At 47.5% G+C, this 20,013-nt stretch overlaps 1 protein-coding gene across 1 annotated transcript; it reads right to left on the bottom strand.

The window, feature by feature from the left end:
• Positions 1 to 228: 228 nt before the first annotated feature.
• LOC138371333 (uncharacterized) lies at positions 229 to 1,167 on the bottom strand. Its single transcript, XM_069336120.1, has one exon. It carries the CDS (start codon positions 1,165 to 1,167, stop codon positions 229 to 231), a length of 939 nt encoding a protein of 312 aa, XP_069192221.1.
• Positions 1,168 to 20,013: the final 18,846 nt, after the last annotated feature.

Genomic DNA, 20,013 nt, shown 5'->3' with positions numbered 1-20,013 from the left:
GTGATGTGGTGGAGGTTGACTCCATACGCAGTTTCATATGTAGATATGATAGAGCCCAGTAGGCTCAGGAATCTGTACACTAGTTGATTGACAGTTAAGAGGCGGGACCAAAGAGCTAAAGCTCAACCCCAGCAAGCACAATTAGGTGAGTACACTGTCAGGGTGGAGAAAAACAAACTCCCTCGGTCGCTGCTGAGCTGCAGATCCTCACCCCCGGTCGCTGGTGGGCTACAGATCCTCTCCATCGGTCGCTGGTGGGCTGCAGACTTTCTCCCCCGGTCGCTGGTGTGCTGCAGATCCTCTCCACTGGTCGCTACTGGGCTGCAGATCCTCTACCGAGGTCGCTGCTGGTCTGCAGATGCTCTCCCTCTGTCCCTGTTGTGCTGCAGATCCTCTCCCCCGGTCGTTGCTGGGCAGCAGATCCTCTCCCACGGTCGCTGCTGAGCTGCAGAGCCTCTCCCATGGTCGCTGGTAGGCTGCAGATCCTCTCCCGCGGGCGCTGCTGGGCTGCAGATCATCTCCCCCAGTCGCTGCTGGACTGCAGATCCTCTCGCTCGGTCGCTGCTGGACTGCAGATCCTCTCGCTCGGTCGCTGCTGGGCTGCAGATCCTCTCCCGCGGGCGCTGCTGGGCTGCAGATCATCTCCCCCAGTCGCTGCTGGGCTGCAGATCCTCTCGCTCGGTCGCTGCTGGACTGCAGATCCTCTCGCTCGGTCGCTGCTGGGCTGCAGATCCTCTCCCTCGGTCGCTGATGGGCTGCTGATCCTCTCCCTCTGTCGGTGTTGGGCTGCAGATCCTCTCCCCCGGTCACTGGTGGGCTGCAGATCCTCTCCTGGAAGATGCTGGACTGCAGATCCACTCGCTCAGTCGCTGCTGGACTGTAGATCCTCTCCCCTGATCGCTGCTGGGCTGCAGATCCTCTCGCTCGGTCGCTGCTGGACTGCAGATATTCTCCCTCGGTCGTTGCTGGGCTGCAGATCCTCCCGCTCGGTCGCTGCTGGGCTGCAGATCCTCTCGCTCGGTCGCTGCTGGACTGCAGATATTCTCCCTCGGTCGTTGCTGGGCTGCAGATCCTCCCGCTTGGTCGCTGCTGGGCTGCAGATCCTCTCCCTCGGTTGCTGCTGGGCTGCAGATCCTCTCCACTTGTCGCTGCTGACCTGAAGATCATCTCCCCCGGTCGCTGGTGTGCTGCAGATCCTCTCCAATGTATAAAGATCTGGGGCTCAGATCATTGGTTCTCCCTTCTCCCCTCCTTCCTTCTCCCTTCTCCCCTCCTTCCTTCTCCCTTTCTCCCCTCCCCTTGGCCGTCATTCGTCTCCTCCTCTTCCCCCCCTCCCCTGTCGCCCATTTGTCAGGGCCAAGAGGTTGACCTGAGGGTGGTCTTGGATACCTTTGGCTTCCCCCACTCAGATTTCCCTCTCCATCCACCTCTCATTCCCTCTCTTCCCCTCTCACCGGTCCCTTCCCCATACCAGGCGAGTCAAATGTCCTTACCCTTTATCTTGGAGGAGACAGGCTTGAACATAATTTATCAGTTGGTAAACATTGCCTGCAGGTGCACTGGGCTCCATAGAGGCGCCTTGTTTCTCCTTCTAATAGCTGGAGAGAGCTGACTAAATCTTCAGGAATTCATGTAGCCTTCCACGGCAGTTCAGGGAAAGTGATTGGCGAGAGATAAGGGCCAAGTCCTTATTGGCCCTAGAGAGCCAGACCTCAGGCCTAAGTGTTAAATGGTTGGCCTTTGCCAAAATAATGGGTGAAGCCCTGGGGCTGTATTAGATGGTGGGAGGAGTAATCCTTCGCAGCAATAAGCTGGTAAAACAAAATTTGATTAGTGTGTCTTGGGAGTGTGTGGAATAAAGGGGCCGCAAGCCCGCATCCTAGGGGCTGAGGGCAAGCATCAACATCGTGGCCTCAGTGCGATTTTAAAGTATTGTGCACTTGACTCTCATGTCCTCAGTAGATATCCATTGTGCCTCTAGGGGAATAGAATATTGTATATGTTCAAATTGTCTTAATTACATGTTTTATAAAATAAATTGTATAACTTGTCCAGTGGTATTCACTTAACTCCCCTTTGATATATTTCTCTACTTTGTCATTTTTATGTGTTGAATTGGAAACCCCCATGTTCTCCTACAATTAATAGATACTAAAGTTGCCCTTGGATTTAAATAAGTAACGTAAATTAAACAAACTAATTTCCCAAAATTTATTACCGAAAATTCATATTACCCGGGAGTCCCATAATTACTGATTCCTTGCCTTCCTGGGGGATCGGTGATAGACACATTCAGGTATGGTTGGTCGGGAAGGTGGTGGCAGTGTTTAATGATTTTTATTATTTTTTTATAAAAATAATAACCCTTGTCCTTGATGTATCTTCCTCATTTAATATTCCTCTGATTGACGTGGCAGTCCAGTGAGGGGTCATACTATACGGTAACAGTGATAAGCTGGGGTATTGAGTGAAGAGAGAAAGAGAATTACAACAGGGATAGCGAACGATTACGGTCACGAGAGACGATCATAGAGGTCAGAGGGATATTACATGGTTTTGGGTCATTACAATGGTAGCAGCGGTGTTTCAATAATTTCTTGACGATTATTGAAGCCTCACGCGTCTGTCCGTTCGGTTATGCTGTGTGGTGAGAGTGCAGCCGGGGCCCATGAGATAGAGTCGACGGTAATCCTATGTAGTGTGATTTGCATAGAGTAGGCGATTCTAGCGTCGTGAGGGGCTGGTAGTTTAAGTATAGGTAGTTCAGTGTATGCGCTAAGCAGGCAGTTTAGAGTGGAGGCCCCCTTGGGTAGTTGGAAAGGGTGTTATTTACTCGACCCTCTGCAACTATGGACAAGGGTGCTGCGTGGTGGTTTTCGCAGCAACAATTCTAGGTTTCGAATTGTCGGGGCGGGGAAGTATTAGGACGCTAATTATTATCCCCGAGGGCGTGTTCGGCGACCCAATCGCTAGATTTTTACGGTACAGCCATGAAGGTACCAAGAGTTCACTGAGGGATGGCCTAGTAGATTCTCTAGCAACGGAATTACGGTGGTGTCGGACAGTTAGGTCCGTCGGTTGTTCCGCTATCTAGTCTAACCGTTGACCGCGAAGGATGGGATTATATGGTACTGTCGGGATCTGGGTGGATGTGGTTACCAAGGCTTGTAAAAGTGACAGGGCGGGCCGGGACGGGACGGTTATAGGTTAATTCGAGTTTTCCTTAAGTACTTAATTAAGTTCCCTTTCAAGTTAAGTATCCCCTCGTTAGTTAGGTGTTCCCCCTTGGTTAAGTAATTCTCGTAAATAAGTGTTATTATTTTCTAGTTTTTTTTTTTTACATTTTTAAGTCTGGAATTTTTGTTTTCATGTTGTGCATTACTAAGGTGAGTGGTTTTACTGTTTTCAATTGTAGTGAAGTGCAGTGCATTAAAAGTAAATCGTGGAAAATTTTTGTGATGTCATTTTTCAGTCGCTTGGAAAATCTCAATTGTGGAATAAATTCTAGTTGTGTCTAGCCCTCCGTTCAACGGGTCGTCAGTGTTAATTCAAGCGTGCGATTAAAGTGATCAGACTTAGAACTTTGAGAGACCAAAAGTCGATTTATGGTCATTTAAGCGAATTAGCGTTGGGACTCTGAATTTTCTAGCGGTTTTACTCAGCGATCAGTGTGGCAGCGCTCAGTAATTGTTTGTGCTCAACCAAGTGTCTAAGTGTCTCGCGAGTAGTATATTCAGTGCAAGTGATAAGCAAACTACACGACGGTATTTAATTTATGATTTTGAGAAAAGAAATACTTGGTTAATTAAGAGTGAGTGCGGAGACTACTTTCTGAGGATTCGACTTCGTGTCAGTGAACGCGCTTTTAATTTTTGTATACTTACCAACGTGTCCAAGTGGTTAGCGAGTGTTATATTCGGTTAAAGTGACAAGTCAACTATGCGCCAGTATTTAATTTGTAATTTTGGGAAAATAATTACTAATTTTTAATTAAGATTCAGCACGACTCGGTAGCTGTGAGTGTCCCGGCTACCAGTGTTAATTTCTCGGTATTCTACTATGCGACCGGCGGTGACCCAGTGTATGCTATGTAAACATCGAGTTCATTCAGTAACGCAAATAAGTAATTTATCATTAACTTTTGGTTAATTAATAAATACTTATAATTATTTCTGAGCGCCGTTGTTAGCGTTGGGCGTTACGAATTAAAAATAATTGTTGAAGATATAAACATCGCGCCAGTGTTAAATTATCGATAACGTCATTCATTCCTAGCATGCCTGAGATTTACAAGAAATAGTTAAGAAATTCAGGTAACGTAAAGTGTTGTACTAATTGAGCGCTGGTTAACGAGACAGATTATTTTCGATAAATAAAACAGAGTTGAAACTAAATTATTTACAGTAAATTCAGTGTAGTTCCTTTCGTGTGAATATTATTTGTATAATTTCAGTATATTTTGTTCAAGAATTCGGTAATTATCAATTTTTCTAAGATTTATATTAGATTTGCATTGAGAGACAAGAAATTCATACTATAATTTTTATAATTGCGTTACCAGTCCAACCTGTCCTCTTAAAAAGATCGTCGCTTTTGGTCGTTTGCCAGTATGGCCGATTTTGGACGTAATTTGAAAATGAAAAAAAAATGAAAATAAATTTGGGATTTTTTTTCAACAACAGTCAGTTAAGGGTCCTCTGATAGGTTAGGTGGGCAGGAAATTCTCATAAAGTTTCAAAACATTATGAAAAACGTTAATTTAAAGTGTCCTCTCATAACCTCTGCGCGTAAGCCGGACGACTCAAATAGAAAACGGAACAGAACGTCACTTTTGTGAGTCAATTTCATTTCAAATTACGTCCAAATTTGGCCATAGTGTGCATACGGGCCAAAAGTGACGTTATTTTTAAGAGGACGGGTTGACCAGTCATCTTCGAGTGTAAAATAAATATAGTGGAAATTAATTACAGTTTTTCAAGTTTATTCTAGAAGTTCGATCATTTAATAATTAACGTAACCTTTTTATGTAGTTATAATTGCGCATGTATTTTTATTCAACATCGTATGCAGTGTTTGTTTCACGAGTGGTAAATGGTAGTCGATGCCGTCGTGTATTTTATTTGTTTGCGTATTAATTTTACGAATGGGAGACGAGGTTAATAAGACACAAAAATTCCATTCATTGAGGGAGCGTAGTCACCGAGAGTCTGACGATGACAGCTGTAATCGCCTGTCGACAGGCTATGGTCCTCACTGGGGCTTGAGAAATCAATTAGAAAGGATGGCAATAGATGGGACTTTCGGTTGGGTCTCACGGAGAATTTTCCCATGGACTGGGATTAGGAAACGTTTGGTGGTTCCACCAGAGGTTATTTATGGAGCCAAATGGTATGTTAAAATTTTACCCTGATCCGACGACGGTTTCTGAAGTTCAGTTGTTGGTAGAAATGGTTGTCCTTCATGAAGGGACATGGCGCACAACCAAATCCCCTCCCTACCCAAGCACCCCTCCCTGCTTACAACCCCCCTCCCTATTACCCGCAACCTTCCACCCCCCCTCCCTATTACCCGCAACCTTCCACCCCCCTCCCTATTACCCGCAACCTTCCACCCCCCCCCTCCCTATTACCCGCAACCTTCCAACCCCCCTCCCCTACAATCCTCACCCTTACAACCCTCCTGTTCACTACCCCCTTCCAAAAACCCTCCCCCGGCCTTCCATCACCCTCTCCTGTTTCCCCCCAAACCCACCCCTCCTGTTACCCTCCCTGCCCCCTCCATTAATCCTACACCTGGCTCCTCACCTCCCCTCCACCCCTCTTTCCCCCCTACCCCCATTCCTAGTGTCGCCTCTACAGAAGTTGCTGGGGAATGGAGCCAGCGGGCTTCTGGGATGCGAAAAATTGGAGATAAAATTTGTTAGAAGTGTCATGGCCGAGGCCATTACAGGTATGTGTGCACGAGCACACGGGTCAAGGGTGACCCAGAACAGGTCAGTACGTTGTGGCAGACCTACGTTTGAGATGAAGGTTGAAGGTGTGAGATTGACAGTTTTTGTGGACACCGGAAGTCAAGCAACTCTCATTAAAAAGTCAGCCTTCAGCACACTTAAAGAGACACGCCTTAAGCGTTGTGGGAAGCATTTAACCGCAGTTAATGGGCAACATATTAATATCTTGGGCCAGGCCACTCTTAATTTTGAAGTGGGTAAGGGGGGAAGCTTACCTACACAATTGCACGATTGTCGAGAATCTTGCATTCCCTGGTCAGATTTTGTTGGGAATGGATTTTCTGGGACGAGTTAACTTTTCTTTGCCTGCTCAAGAGGGAGCAAGGAAGTGCAGATTGAAGTTGGGCCAGGTAGTTTATCCAATTAAAATGGTAGATCATCCACCAGTAATTGCTTCCATTAGTAAGAAACAGAAGTACAACATTCACTACCCTAAGTTGTTGTTTAAGTCTCTTCCAGACACAGATAAGAAATCATGTGGGTTACATGCTTTGGTGAAACAATGTTGCTCACCCCATACAGTTAAATTCATTAAAGTATCAGTGGGACGTCACATTGCACCAGGTACCACCCTTCAGGTGGCTGGGAGATGTGACAGGTTGTTGATCCCTCATCATTTGATCACAGTGCTTGATAAAGGTGCTCTTATCCCAGTTGTCAATCTCTCGCACAAAACCTATCGTTTCAGGGCAGGTGATAGGTTGTCTCAGGCTACGATTGTAAAAAATACAGGAATTTTTCAGTATCAAAGCCGGGAGGAGATGCCAGCCACCATAGCACAATGTAGTGCACTTAATGTTACAGATAGTAGTACACAGGGGAAACACAAGACCGAGACAGGGAAAAATAGTAATACGCAGGAAGTTGATAAGTTAATCTCGGCTCTGGATTTGCAACATGTGCAACAGTTAGATAGGAAACTTTTGAGAGGGATTTTACGTAAATTCCCTAGACTGTTTGCAACAGAAGACGATCAAATCGGGCTTCTGGATAGGATCGAGCATGTTATTCCTACAGGTGATCATCCTCCTATTTACACCCGTCAATGGAGGCTTCCGGAACGGGCGAAGGAAGTAATTAGGGATGAGTGTCAGAAGATGTTGAGACAGGATGTGATAGAGCCTAGTACATCACCATGGTTGTCGCCTGTAGTGTTGGTACGTAAACCGGATGGTAGTTATAGGTTTTGTGTTGACTACCGAAAGATCAACGAAATTATTAAAGGTGATGTGTATCCTTTGTAACGGATACAAGAAATAATAGATCAGTTTGGGGCAGCCAAATACTTTTCCACTCTGGATGCGAAATCTGCGTATTGGGCCATCCCAGTCGCTGAGAGGGATAGAGAGAAGACTGCCTTCTCTGATGGGGTTCATACATATCAATTCAAGCGGATGCCTTTCGGGTTAAAGACAGCGCCTTCATCATTTCAGAGGGCAATAAATTACATCCTAAACCCAGTATTGGGAAGGCACTCATTAGCGTACCTGGATGATGTGGTTATCTACTCCAGGACGTTTGATGAGCACTTACGAGATTTGACTGAGACGTTGGCACTGTTAGATAAAGTGGGTTTCAAACTCAACGTGGGAAAATGCACTCTGGCATCTCAGAAATTCAAGTTTCTGGGATTCCAGGTGAGCACAGATGGTATCCGACCTGGCCCCGACTCCTGTCGGTCCATTGCTGACACGCCTACACATAAGACAGCAAAGGATGTTCGAAGGTTTCTGGGGGCAGCCGGATATTTCCGTCGCCACATTGAGGGTTTTGCAAGTACAACAGCACCGTTAACTGAGCTTACTAAGAAAAATGTTAATTCGTTTGGAAACCTGAGCATGATAACGCTTATGCAAAATTAAAAAGTCAACTCATTACCACCCCAGTCTTGGCAGTACCGGATTTTGATAAGGAGTGGGAAGTACACACTGACGCCAGTGGCATAGCTATTGGTGGGTGCTTAATGCAACGTGATAATGACAATCTTCCTCACCCAATAGCATATTTCAGCAGGAAGGTTAAGGGTCCGGAGGTCCGCTATTCTGCAACGGATAGGGAGGCTTTGGCTGTGGTAGAAAGTGTCAGGTACTTTGAACCGTATCTTTTCCAACGTCACTTTGTCATTTATACAGATCACAGGGCTCTGACTCATATTTTTAAGAAAAGAACTAAGTGCCCTCGCATGTCACGTTGGTCTCATGAACTAGCTGCTCACTCATTCCAAATACTTTACAAGCCTGGTCCGTCACATGTTGTACCAGACACTTTGAGTAGAAACATTGCTACTATTAATGTAAATCTTAATATTGAAAATATTTCCAGTGAGAAAATGCGAGAATTCCAGATGAACGAACCAAGGTGGAAAGAAATTATTGAACTTTTGGAGGGAGGAAAATATCCGTCGAAGAAACGTAATTTAGCAATTCATGATTTTGAAATGAAGGATGGGGTCTTATTTTATGTAAAGGGACAGAAGGATCGTGCAGTTTTTCAGCTGGTTATCCCAGAGGTGTTGAAGAAGTCGGCGTTGAAACTTGCACATGCGTCTAAAATTGCAGGTCATCCGGGAATTTTTAGAACTCACATGAAAGCCAAGTCACTCTTTTTTTCTTCCCCGGTATGTTAACAGAGGTCATTAATTTCGTTAAGTCCTATGGTCACGGCCAGAGGAGGAAAGGTACCCTTAAGGTACAAGCTCCATTGCAAGAACTCCCAGAAATTTTGGAACCTTTAGATCGGGTGGGGGCTGATCTGATTGATCTGCATCAGTCATTCAGGAAACCGTTACGTATTGGTGTTGGTAGACCACCTGTCCAGGTACACCACACTGATTGCATTGCCTCAGAAGGATTCACGAACTGTTGCAAAGGCGTTCTTAGATAGGTTTGTCACTGTATTCGGTCCCCCTAAAGTGTTAGTTTCTGACCGAGGTCAGGAATTTAATGGGAATATTTTTAGAGAAGTATGTAAAATTATAGAAACCACTTCAGCATTCACTACGGCTTATCACCCTCAGGCTAACGGCATGACAGAACGGACGAACCGGTCAGTTAAAGATATGCTTGCAATTCTTGCAGAGCATGATGCCAATTCGTGGGACGAACAACTCCCCTATGTCCAGTTGGCTCTGAATATCGGTCCATTAACACCCAACCCCTTTTGCTGTTCACAGGTCATTCATGTAATTTCCCATCAGGTCTGCTTAACAGACATAATATTGTATATGGGGAAGCTTACCCATCAGAAGTTTTAAATAAGATGAGAAACGCATGGAGAATTGCAGCTAGAACGACCTCTTGAGTTGAAAGTCGGAAGTCTTGTGTTGAGAGTTAATGAGACGGCTCCTGCCAATCAGAGTAGGAAACTTGCACCTAGATGGCGGGGCCCTTACTGAGTAATTGAAAGTAAAGGTCCGGTTAATTTTGTTATTAAAGGCATTTTTGAAGACCAAGTTGAGAGAACGATTCACATTAATAAGTTAAAACCTTATCACGCGAGGGAGGAACTAGAGCTGCCTTCAGCAATTCTTATTCCTGACCTGTCTAATGATCCAAGTGCTGAGTCAGATGATGAGGATGACCTCCTGTCAGACCTCATCAGTAGTCAAGTTCAATCTTGTCACCCTATGGTAACAAGGTCGCGAGCGGTACAGTAAATTGTTAATGATATCCCCTAGTCAGGTTTAGTAACAATCATATAATTATCCTGTAGAGGCAATGGTGTGTATTTACTGATGTGCATGACTCAGGTAGCATACTTGCCTTGCTCTGGGGTTTCCAACTCCCTATACCTTAGAGTAATATCCATGCTTCCGCTATTTGTTGTTGTCTGTCTTTCTCAGGTCTGAGGGTACTCCAGTTCCACCCTCCCAGTCACACGTGAACCAAGGATCGAGATCAGCAGGTCTGGGGATGACCCACCTGGCTGACAAGATCGGGGTCTGAGGCACGTTACATAAAGTCCTCCCCCTTGTACCTGATAACTCGTCAATTGGTTATCCGGAAGGGGTGACTGGCGTACAGTCACCCGGCCGACACCTCCCGTCACTAACGAGGTTGTCCCAGTCCAGCCATGCTGTCTTCACGGAGCAGAGTCAGTCGCCATCACAGCCGTGGGCAAGTTGTCTCAAGATCACCAACCAAGCCACTAGCCGCGTAGTCAAGACTGCGGGAAAACCGGAAGTGGAAGACAAGTGGCCTACGACGAAGAACGCTAATTGCAACGACTTGTCAGCTCTCTCAAAACCTGCGGTTGCGTCGTCTGTGGAAACCAAGAAGCAACGCTGTGGTCCCGGGTACGAACAGCACTACCCCTACAGACTGCTTGCTGAATCGCCAGATGAGGTACAATCCTGTACCTCGGCCCAAGCTCAGCTGCACGAGGGTTTGCACGGAAAGGTGTACCGGCCTAGTAGTACCGGGATAACAAGTAAACGCTGGTAGATGACGTCGCCCAGGAGCTGAGGCAGAACCCACCTGTCCTGTCACCATGCCACCCTCTTCAACGCCACTCGAATCTCACTACCAACGCGAGACACCGTGACACGTCAAAGCTGTGCTCTACTGTGGCAGCCATGGTTAACAACAATCCATCACGACTGTATGGGAGCGATAAGAAGAGTTGAACCCGGGTTCCTTTTAGCGGGGTTCACCTGAGCTGACAGCAGCCAGCTGTCAGCTGTCACTCAAGTCAGGTGCGGGTAGTACGAGACCCCCCTGTACTGTCAGTAGTTGGCCGAGGCCGGAAATGGAACTTCCAGACGACCAGGATGTCGGAAAATCCGACACCATTTAATAATAATATCATACAGACAGATAATAATTGCTGTGTTGTATAAACAAGTTACTCATAGAAAATGTAACTTGTAGTGGAATTTCCGTCTATAGAAAACGGGATATCATTCCACATACTGTTATAAATTCACCACCTATTATGGTGGGAATTATTCTTAAATACATTAGTCTTTGGACTTTACCATCATAAAAACATCTCATATAAGTTAACTTAATTATCAATATTAAAGTAGAGTAAATGTGACCCTTCTATCACTTTCTGTCATCTGGACAATGTAAGCCAGGCGTCAGGGTGAGGGAGTGGTCAGCCATTATTTGTACAAGACCAGAGGCTCACGGGAGCAATTCGGCTCCTGTTAATTCTCTTGGACGAAGTGTTATGGAAGATCAGAGTAGTGATCTGCCATCATCAACACGCTGTCATCAATTTCAAGGGAAGTGTCTTTCCGAAACCCATTTATCTTTCATTTATGGCCATTAATGTCAGTGGATATAGGGTGTCCCGGTTAGAGCACGAGATCGCCTCATACTAAAGGTAATTAAGCCCAGGTCTATATGGTTCCTTGTACAGTGTTTTCTCTGATATAGATGTCATATACTAGGATTCTGGCTTCACAGCTAGCGCCCTTTTGACAGGTCCAGACGAGGAAGCATGCTTTGTGCATCAGTTACCAGGGTGATGGAAGCTACCTCAAAGAGGGAAAATGTGGTGTCTACATCCTGGTTATACCTGGTGGACTAAGGCCTGCTGTACAAATAAGATAAGGAACCTCTTCAATGTTTAATAATGTGTAGTTAATACTGTAGTTTGATTGGCTGCATGTATATAAATTCAATTATATAAACCCCCCCTAATGTGTAGAGGATCGATTTGTGAGATTATGAGATTATCGCAGAAATACAGTCCACTTATCATCATACAAAGTGCTATCGAAGTATATAAATTAACGTAAATATAAATTCTATATAAATTCATATAAATATAAATCTCACAGGTCGGTTCCCACACAGGATCTTCAAGCAACATGAGGTAGTCATCGGAATCTACAGCAACGAAATGGCACCAGGAACGAACGAGAGAACTTATTTATAGAAAAGTTTCATATAAACATGAATGCTATTGATATAGTAAACTGTGTTAACTCAGAACAGTTAGTTCAACTAATTTTTTTTAATTTTCCGTCTGATAGTAAGCACCTATACACCTTCGGAAAGTTCTCTGGAACAGTATTAAATGTTGAAAACTAGAACTAGTGAAATGGAGAAATAAATCTAGAAAGTGAACATCAAGAAATTTTTTACTAGAAAATTACCCTGTCTCTAGATAAGTTGTATGAGCGAACTGGTTTGAGAACCATCTAGTAGGGTCTCTAGGAACGTTGATCAGTTGGGAACTTTATCTAGATTTTTCTAGATCCTAGATACTGATATTTATATATACATTTTTTGTGGTTTACTGAACAATAAGGATGTGGTACACAGTCTGAAAAATGTGTTCACCCGCGGTTGTTGTGGACTTTAGTATGAACTCTTGGATATTAGGAGTTTGAGGAACTCATATCCAGTGTGTTGTTGTTGGTTAAGAGACATGTCTGTGGACATTGAATTTTTTTTAATAATAAAAATATTTTTGTGTATTTTCTTCAGGCTTTAAGAATCTGGATACGTTGTGGTGGGCAGTCGCCACAGGTGTAGAGTAGAACACGAGGACCCTGAAGGGTATAGTGTTCTCTATTTGATTTCTTTTAATTTTTAATGTCATTGTTTTAATATTTTCTAATGTTTCTATGTGATGTCCCCCTCCCCGCTCTGCTCGTTGTCGCCGTGTGGGGGCTTCGTGGGCGGCTGCCGGAGTGTGATGCTCCTTAGGACAGTCCTCTGTCCTTTTCTAGCCTTGTGCTCCTGCTGCCGTCCCCTCCAATTCTGCTGGGCACCTTTTCCTTTTCCTTCTGTTTCGTTTTTCTCCCCCCTCTTCTCCTATCTGCTTGCCGTTTCCTGTCGGCCTTTTGCTCGTTCTGGTTCTTCCATGGACTTCTTCTATTTTGACGCCCGGGTGCTTGAGGAGGCATACTCATGCACCCGTAGAACTGCAGTACCTGACGTCGAGAGCGAGGGGAACCTTTTATTGTCAATCCCCACTTCGTCACTGAACCCGATCTCGACGGACTGTCGGTTTCTTAAGGTGGCGTTTGTGGGGCGTATACTCACGACGCACCCCTAGGAGGCCCCGACAAGATCGGCGATAGCTTCTTGTTGGGTGTCCTGCCTCTAATTGTGGCTCCATGGTGGGTGTGGGGGCACATTCGTTAGAGAATTCATCTTTTCGTCAAGATGATAACCCCTGTTTCGGCTGCTTCTGGCTTACCTTCTCAGGCTCGTGGGGTGGGCGACCAAGCCCCCGAGTCGGTCCGTATTGGAAGACCGGGCTCTGTAGCCTCCGCTGCATTGGGCCCCGACCTTGCTCCTCCTTTGGCCTCTCTGACTCCTTCCCCTGGCTCCCCTCCCTCCTCTGTGGTTGGGTCGAGCCCCAAGCCCCCAGTGGTGACTACCTTGTCCCCTGGCGCGGCTCCTTCTCTAGTTGTAACTACTGCGCCTTTTGACCCCTCTCTCTCTGGGGGTTCTCACCGCCGTCCTCGTCACGGCCGCCCTCGCTCGATTCCTTCCAGTTCTGCTACCTATCAAGCCTTGTTTGGTCCCGCTTCGTGGGCCAAATATTTTGATCTCCTCCCTCTTGATTCTGCGCCTCCTGACGATTTCTCCCTTCATCGACATCTCATTGATTCCGTGGATGCCTCCATTACTTTCAACCCCACTCGTCTCGGTACACGTGTCGTTGCTGCTCCTTCTCAGGATGCTGCTTCCCGGTTGGCTGCCTTATCCTGCCTTGGCGAGACCCCCGTTCGGGTCTCGAAGAACGCTCAGTTGAATGCCAGTGTTGGCACTATTTTGCTCCCGCCCCATGTTGCAACCGGTGTTCGGGACCTGCGCGACTGCCACGACGATATCCGACATATCCTCGCTGCCCAGGGCCATTCTATTCTCCAGGTGGACACGTTTACTCGTCCCCCTCGTGGTAGTCGCCGTCAACCCCTCCGGGTTGTGAAGATTACCTTTGATGGTAGGACCCTTCCACCCTCTGTCATTCTTGCTGGTGCCAGGTGCTCTGTCCAGGAGTACATTCCTTCTCCTCGGCTCTGCAACAAGTGCTGGAGGTTTGGGCATGGTGCCCTCCGCTGCTCCGGAACTGTCTCTCTCTGTCCTTTGTGTGGTGGCGAAGGTCACTCTAAGTCGGAGTGCACTTCTCCCCAGGCTCGTTGCCTCAACTGCGGTGAGGCCCATCCTACCTTCTCCCGTGCGTGTGTCCATTACAAGCTTGAGGCAGCCGTCCTCAACCTGAAGCACCGGGAGCGTTTATCTTTTCCTGAGGCGAGGCGCCAGGTTCGCCGGCTCCCACCTTATGCTAATATCTCTTATGCTCGCGTGTTGCGCTCTTCCTCTCCTCGTCCTTCCCGCCTTCCTCAGACTCACAACCGTTTCCGGGCCTTGGACCCTGATGCGCCCACTGCCCCCTCCTCTGTTCCTTTGGGTTCTCTCCCGAAGGATCCTCCTCCTGGTCCTCTGTCTGGGGTTCCCCTTCCTTCTACCCGGTCTGTCGTGTCTTCTGTGTCTTCTTCCTCGTCCCCCTCCGATCCTCCTTCCCATCCTCTTCCTCCATCTATCGGCTCTCCCCACCACCTGTCGGTGCGGGCGGATGTCCATCGCTCTCCTAACGGCCGTCGTGTGTGCTCTCGTTCGGCTTCTCCTGTTGAGACACTGGAATCCGTTGCCCGGTACGTAGTTGCTGGGACACCGGTCTCTTTAAGTCAGAAGCGTAAGCCTGGCTCCTCTCCTTCCTCTTCCCCGGCGGGTAAGAAGGCTTCGCTTTCTTCCTCAGCTCCTCCTTCTGGCTCTGTTGCTCCTTCCCCTCCCGTTTCAGTGCTTGCGCCCCCTGTTCCTGCTATGGAGGTTTCTTTGGCCCCTGCTTCCCTTTCGGTTGCTGCTCTTGCTGGGGTGCGCTCCCCTCTTTCTACTCCCCCTCCTCCTACTGCTGTCCTTGACGGCTCCTCTCCATTGTCTCCTCCTCTTCCTCCTCCTCCAGACCCTGCCCGCCCACCTCTGATCTGTTCTCCCGTTTCCTTCCCTCCGTCTTTGCTCAGTTTACCCATGCCCCCTAACCCTGACTTTGCTGACCCTGATCTCGACCCTGATATTCTTTAACGTGCTCTGTTGCTCTTTCGCCTTTGTTTCTTCCTTGTTCTCTGTTTATGTCCTTTCTCTTCTCGTCGTTGTCCATTCTTCAATGGAACGTTCGAGGTTATTACGCCAATTTCCTCGAACTCCAACTTCTGATTTCGCGGTTTTCGCCCCTTTGTGTCTGTCTCCAGGAGCCAATGCTTGGTGCTCGTCCTGGTCGTTTTCGTGGCTATTCCTTTCTCTCCCCCCCCCCCCCCAGCCATTGCTGGGGCTTCTAATTCTTCTGCTCTCTTGATTCGGGCTGATGTTCCCTTTGTTCCTTTACTTTTTCCTTCGCCTCTCCATTGTTCTGCTGCTCGTATCTTTGTGGGGAAATGGTACACAGTTTGTTCCATTTATCTCCCCCCGAGTGTCCCGCTCTCTCTTCCTGATTTGAAACACCTCCTGGACTCCTTGCCGGAGCCTGTGCTCCTGCTGGGTGACTTCAATTGTCGTCATTCTCTTTGGGGTGACGTTCTGACGAATACCCGGGGTCGCCTCCTTGAGCCGTTTCTCCTCTCTTCTTCTCTGTCTCTTCTGAATTCTGGTGAGCCCACTCATTTGGACTCTCGAACTCGCACCCTTTCTTGTCTTGATCTTTCTCTCTGCTCTTCTTCTCTTTACTTAGATTTCACGTGGCAGGTTCTTGATGACCTCCATGGAAGTGATCATTTCCCCATCCTTGTTTCCTTTTTCTCTTTTCGCCCTTCCCTCTCTTTCCCTAGGTGGCAGTTTGCTAAGGCAGACTGGACCCTATTTACCCTCAGTGCTGCTCTCCCTGACCTCTCCCTTCTGCCTCTCTCTCGCGCTCTCCTCCTTTTTCATGACACTGTCTTCAACGCTGCCCTCCGCTCTATTCCTCGCTCTTCCTCTCGGGGTCCACGGAAGTGCGTTCCCTGGTGGAATGCGGACTGTGCTCGGGCTGTCCGCTGTAAGCGTGCAGCCTGGAAGAGGCACCGCCGTAGGCAGACGACCGATTCTTTTCTTTTCTTTCGGAAAGCGAGTGCGGTGGCCCGTAGGGCCATCCGTACGGCTAAACGTGAATGTTGGGCATCTTATGTCTCAACAATTACGTCCGAGACCCCTCTGGCCCAGATCTGGAAGCGTATCCGCAAGATAGCGGGTAAGTTCGTTCCCGATGTTTCACCGGTCCTTCACCTCCATGATACTCTTGTGGCGGACCCGTTGCAGGTCGCTTCCGAACTGGGTTCCCACTTTTCTTCTGTTAGCTCTGGTCTTCATCTTCCCCAATCTTTCCTTCTTCGTAAACCTGTCCTTGAGTCTCGTCCTTTAGATTTCTGCACTCATCTTCAGCTTCCCTATAATGATCCCTTCTCTCTCTCTGAACTTCGTTCTGCCCTGGCCCTCTGCGGTTCTACGGCGGCGGGCTCCGATGGTATTCATTATGAGATGCTTCGCCATCTCCCTCCGAGCACGTCTCAGTATTTACTGAGTCTGTATAATCGGATCTGGGAGTCGTCGTCAGTCCCTGAGGACTGGCTCGATGCCGTTGTCCTCCCTGTTCGCAAACCGGGGTCTCTGGGTACTTCCCCTAAGGACTTTCGCCCTATTGCTCTCACAAGTTGTGTCTGCAAACTCTTTGAACGTATGGTTCACGTTCGTCTGATGTGGTTCCTTGAACACCATCACCTCCTCCCCCCTTCTCAATTTGGTTTCCGCAAGTGCCGCAGCACGACAGATGTCCTGGTGAACTTGGAGGTCTATATTCGTACTGCTTTTGCTGCGAAGACCTCCGTTGTTGCCGTCCTTTTTGACCTAGAAAAGGCTTACGACACCACTTGGCGTTATCATATCCTATCTCAACTTCATTCTTTTGGCCTTCGTGGTCATCTCCCTCTCTTTCTCCGCAGCTTCCTCTCTCGTCGTTCCTTTCGGGTGCGCCTTGGTACCGCTCTCTCTCCCTCTTTTCAGCAATACGAAGGTGTGCCCCAGGGTAGTGTTCTGAGCACTACTCTTTTTCTTGTTGCCCTCAATGGTCTTCTTTCCTCTCTTCCTTCTGGTGTCTTCTCCGCTCTCTATGTCGATGATCTTACCCTTTGTTGTCAGGGTGATGATTCGCCTCTCCTTCAACGCCGGCTTCAACTTGCAATTGATGCCGTGTCGTCTTGGGCCACAGGTCATGGCTTCAAGTTCTCTACTTCTAAGACTTGTGCCATGACTTTTACGCGGAAACGGGTTGTTCTTCGTCCCTCTTTGTCACTTTATGGTCATCCCCTTGAATACAAAGATTCCGCGAAGCTTTTGGGGTTATTCCTTGACACTCGTTTGTCTTGGTCTCCCCATATCTCTTACCTCCGTGTTGAGTGCTCTAAGGCCCTTACCCTCCTTCGGGTCTTGTCCCATACTTCTTGGGGGGCAGATAGGCGCACTCTCCTTGCTTTACATTCCTCTCTCGTCCTGTCTAAGCTCGATTATGGTTGCCCTGCTTACTCGTCTGCTTCTCCTTCTACTCTTCGCCGTCTTGATGCTTTGCACCATACTGGGTTGCGCCTCAGTTCTGGTGCCTTTCGTTCGACTCCCATCCTTAGCTTATATGTTGACACTGGCTTCCTGTCTCTCCAGGACCGCCGTGATCGCTACTGTCTTCGCTATCTTGCGCGGTCCTTGCAACATCCTTCCTCTCGCCTCTGTCGTGCTTTAACTTTTACCCCTCCTGCGGTTCCTGTTCCTCTTCACCACCTCCCTCTTTCTGTCCGGTTATCTCGCCTACAGGATTCTCTCTCTCTGTTCGTATTTCTGATGTTTCTCCTCGTGTTGTTCCTTCTTTGCCCCCGTGGAGGGTCCCTCTTCCGCGGTTTTGTACTTGACCCGTATCACTAAAGCTTTTACCCCTCCTACGGTTCTAAAACGCCTTTTCCTCGAGCACTTTTCTTCTCACTCCCGCTCCGTTTCTGTCTTCGCCGATGGGTCTAAGTCAGCGGACGGTGTTGGCTACTCTGTTGTTTTTCCTGATCGCACTTATATGTGTCGCTTGCCTCCGGAGACTAGCATCTTTACAGCGGAACTTTATGCTATTCTCTATGCTCTTCGTCTCCTGCTTTCTCGTTGTCAGTCTTCCTTTGTGGTTGTTGTAGACTCTCGTAGTGCCCTCATGGCTCTCGGGTCCTTTAATCCGGTTCATCCAGTAGTTGTCGAGATCCAGCATTGGCTGTTTCTCGTTCACAGTAAATTTAAGTCGGTTGAGTTTTGTTGGGTTCCCAGCCATATTGGTGTGTCTTTAAATGAGCGTGCGGATGCTGCCGCTAAGGAAGCTGTCCGCTCTTGTCCCATCTCTCGTAAAGGCATTCCGTATTCCGACTTTTACCCGGTTATCCATTCCTCAGTCCTTACCCGTTGGCAGGCTTCTTGGTTGTCTGTTACTGGTAACAAGCTACGTACTCTTAAATGTTGTGTTTCCTCGTGGCCGTCCTCCTTCCACCGTAACCGGCGGTGGGAAACAGCTCTGGCGAGGTTGCGTATTGGCCATACTCGCTTAACCCATGGTCACTTGATGGAGCGCCGCCCTGCTCCTTATTGTCCTAGTTGCATTGTCCCTCTTACGGTCGTGCATGTCCTTCTTGAATGTCCTGACTTCCAGGACGAGCGTGTCTTGCTTTCCGACCGCCCCTCGCGGTCACCTGTCCCTCGATAGAATTCTTGGTGACTCGGATACTTTTGATATCGTTCGCCTTATGCGTTTTTGTTCTCGTATTGGCATCCTTGGTGATATTTAGCGCCCTCTGATTATTTTGCGTATTTGATGGTGCTACATAGCCTTCCCGGTTTGGTGCCTTCTTTTGATAATTACTTACTTACTTACTTCTGTGATGTGCTGTGATGTGGTTGATCTTTATTCCAGTGGGAATACTGGGATAGCTGAAGGCTATCGAATTATTGTAGCTAGTGTAAGTTGTTAGGTAAGGATCTTTACAGTTATTTGTTACTATATCAGGACAGTTATAGGATGTTTTGTCTTCCAGGTAGTTGGAAGGGTACAGGGCTGCATCCAAGTTGGACAGTCAGGATTATAGGGACGGTCTCTGTCCTTATGTTTTATGTATTATTACTGTGTGTTGATAGGTATAAATACATGCTGGGGCACACCTTTTGGGTGTGCCATTATTGTTGTTGGAGTATTGTATGGAATTAGTTAGGATTAGATAATTTCTTTTGTTTTGAGGCATTGGGTTAATAAAGTGTTGGGTTAAAAATGTTGTTTTTGGAGTTAATGGTTATGGTAGGGCAGGATTTCCAGATAAGAAAAGTGTTTGAAAATTTCTTTACACACAAATTTCTTAATTTCCGAGGAGGGGGAGTTGTAATGATCTGGGGCTCAGATCATTGGTTCTCCCTTCTCTCCTCCTTCCTTCTCCCTTTCTCCCCTCCCCTTGGCCGTCATTTGTCTCCTCCTCTTCCCCCCCCCCCTGTCGCCCATTTGTCAGGGCCAAGAGGTTGACCTGAGGGTGGTCTTGGATACCTTTGGCTTCCCCCACTCAACTTCCCGCACTCAGATTTCCCTCTCCATCCACCTCTCATTCCCTCTCTTCCCCTCTCACCGGTCCCTTCCCCATACCAGGCGAGTCAAATGTCCCTACCCTTTATCTTGGAGGAGACAAGCTTGAACATAATTTATCAGTTGGTAAACATTGCTCGCAGATGCACTGGGCTCCATAGAGGCGCCTTGTTTCCCTTCTAATAGCTGGAGAGAGCTGACTCAATCTTCAGGAATTCATGTAGCCTTCCACGGCAGTTCAGGGAAGGTGATTGGCGGGAGATAAGGGTCAAGTCCTTATTGGCCCTAGAGAGCCAGACCTCAGGCCTAAGTGTTAAATTGTTGGCCTTTGCCAAAATAATGGGTGGAGCCCTGGGGCTGTATTAGATGGTGGGAGGAGTAATCCTTCCCAGCAATAAGCTGGTAAAACAAAATTTGATTAGTGT

This window comes from Procambarus clarkii, chromosome 35 (assembly GCF_040958095.1).
Source record: "Procambarus clarkii isolate CNS0578487 chromosome 35, FALCON_Pclarkii_2.0, whole genome shotgun sequence".
NCBI classification, from domain to species: Eukaryota; Metazoa; Arthropoda; class Malacostraca; order Decapoda; family Cambaridae; genus Procambarus; species Procambarus clarkii.
Note: the sequence above shows the minus strand (reverse complement) of the source record. Positions and strands in the feature narration are given on the sequence as shown.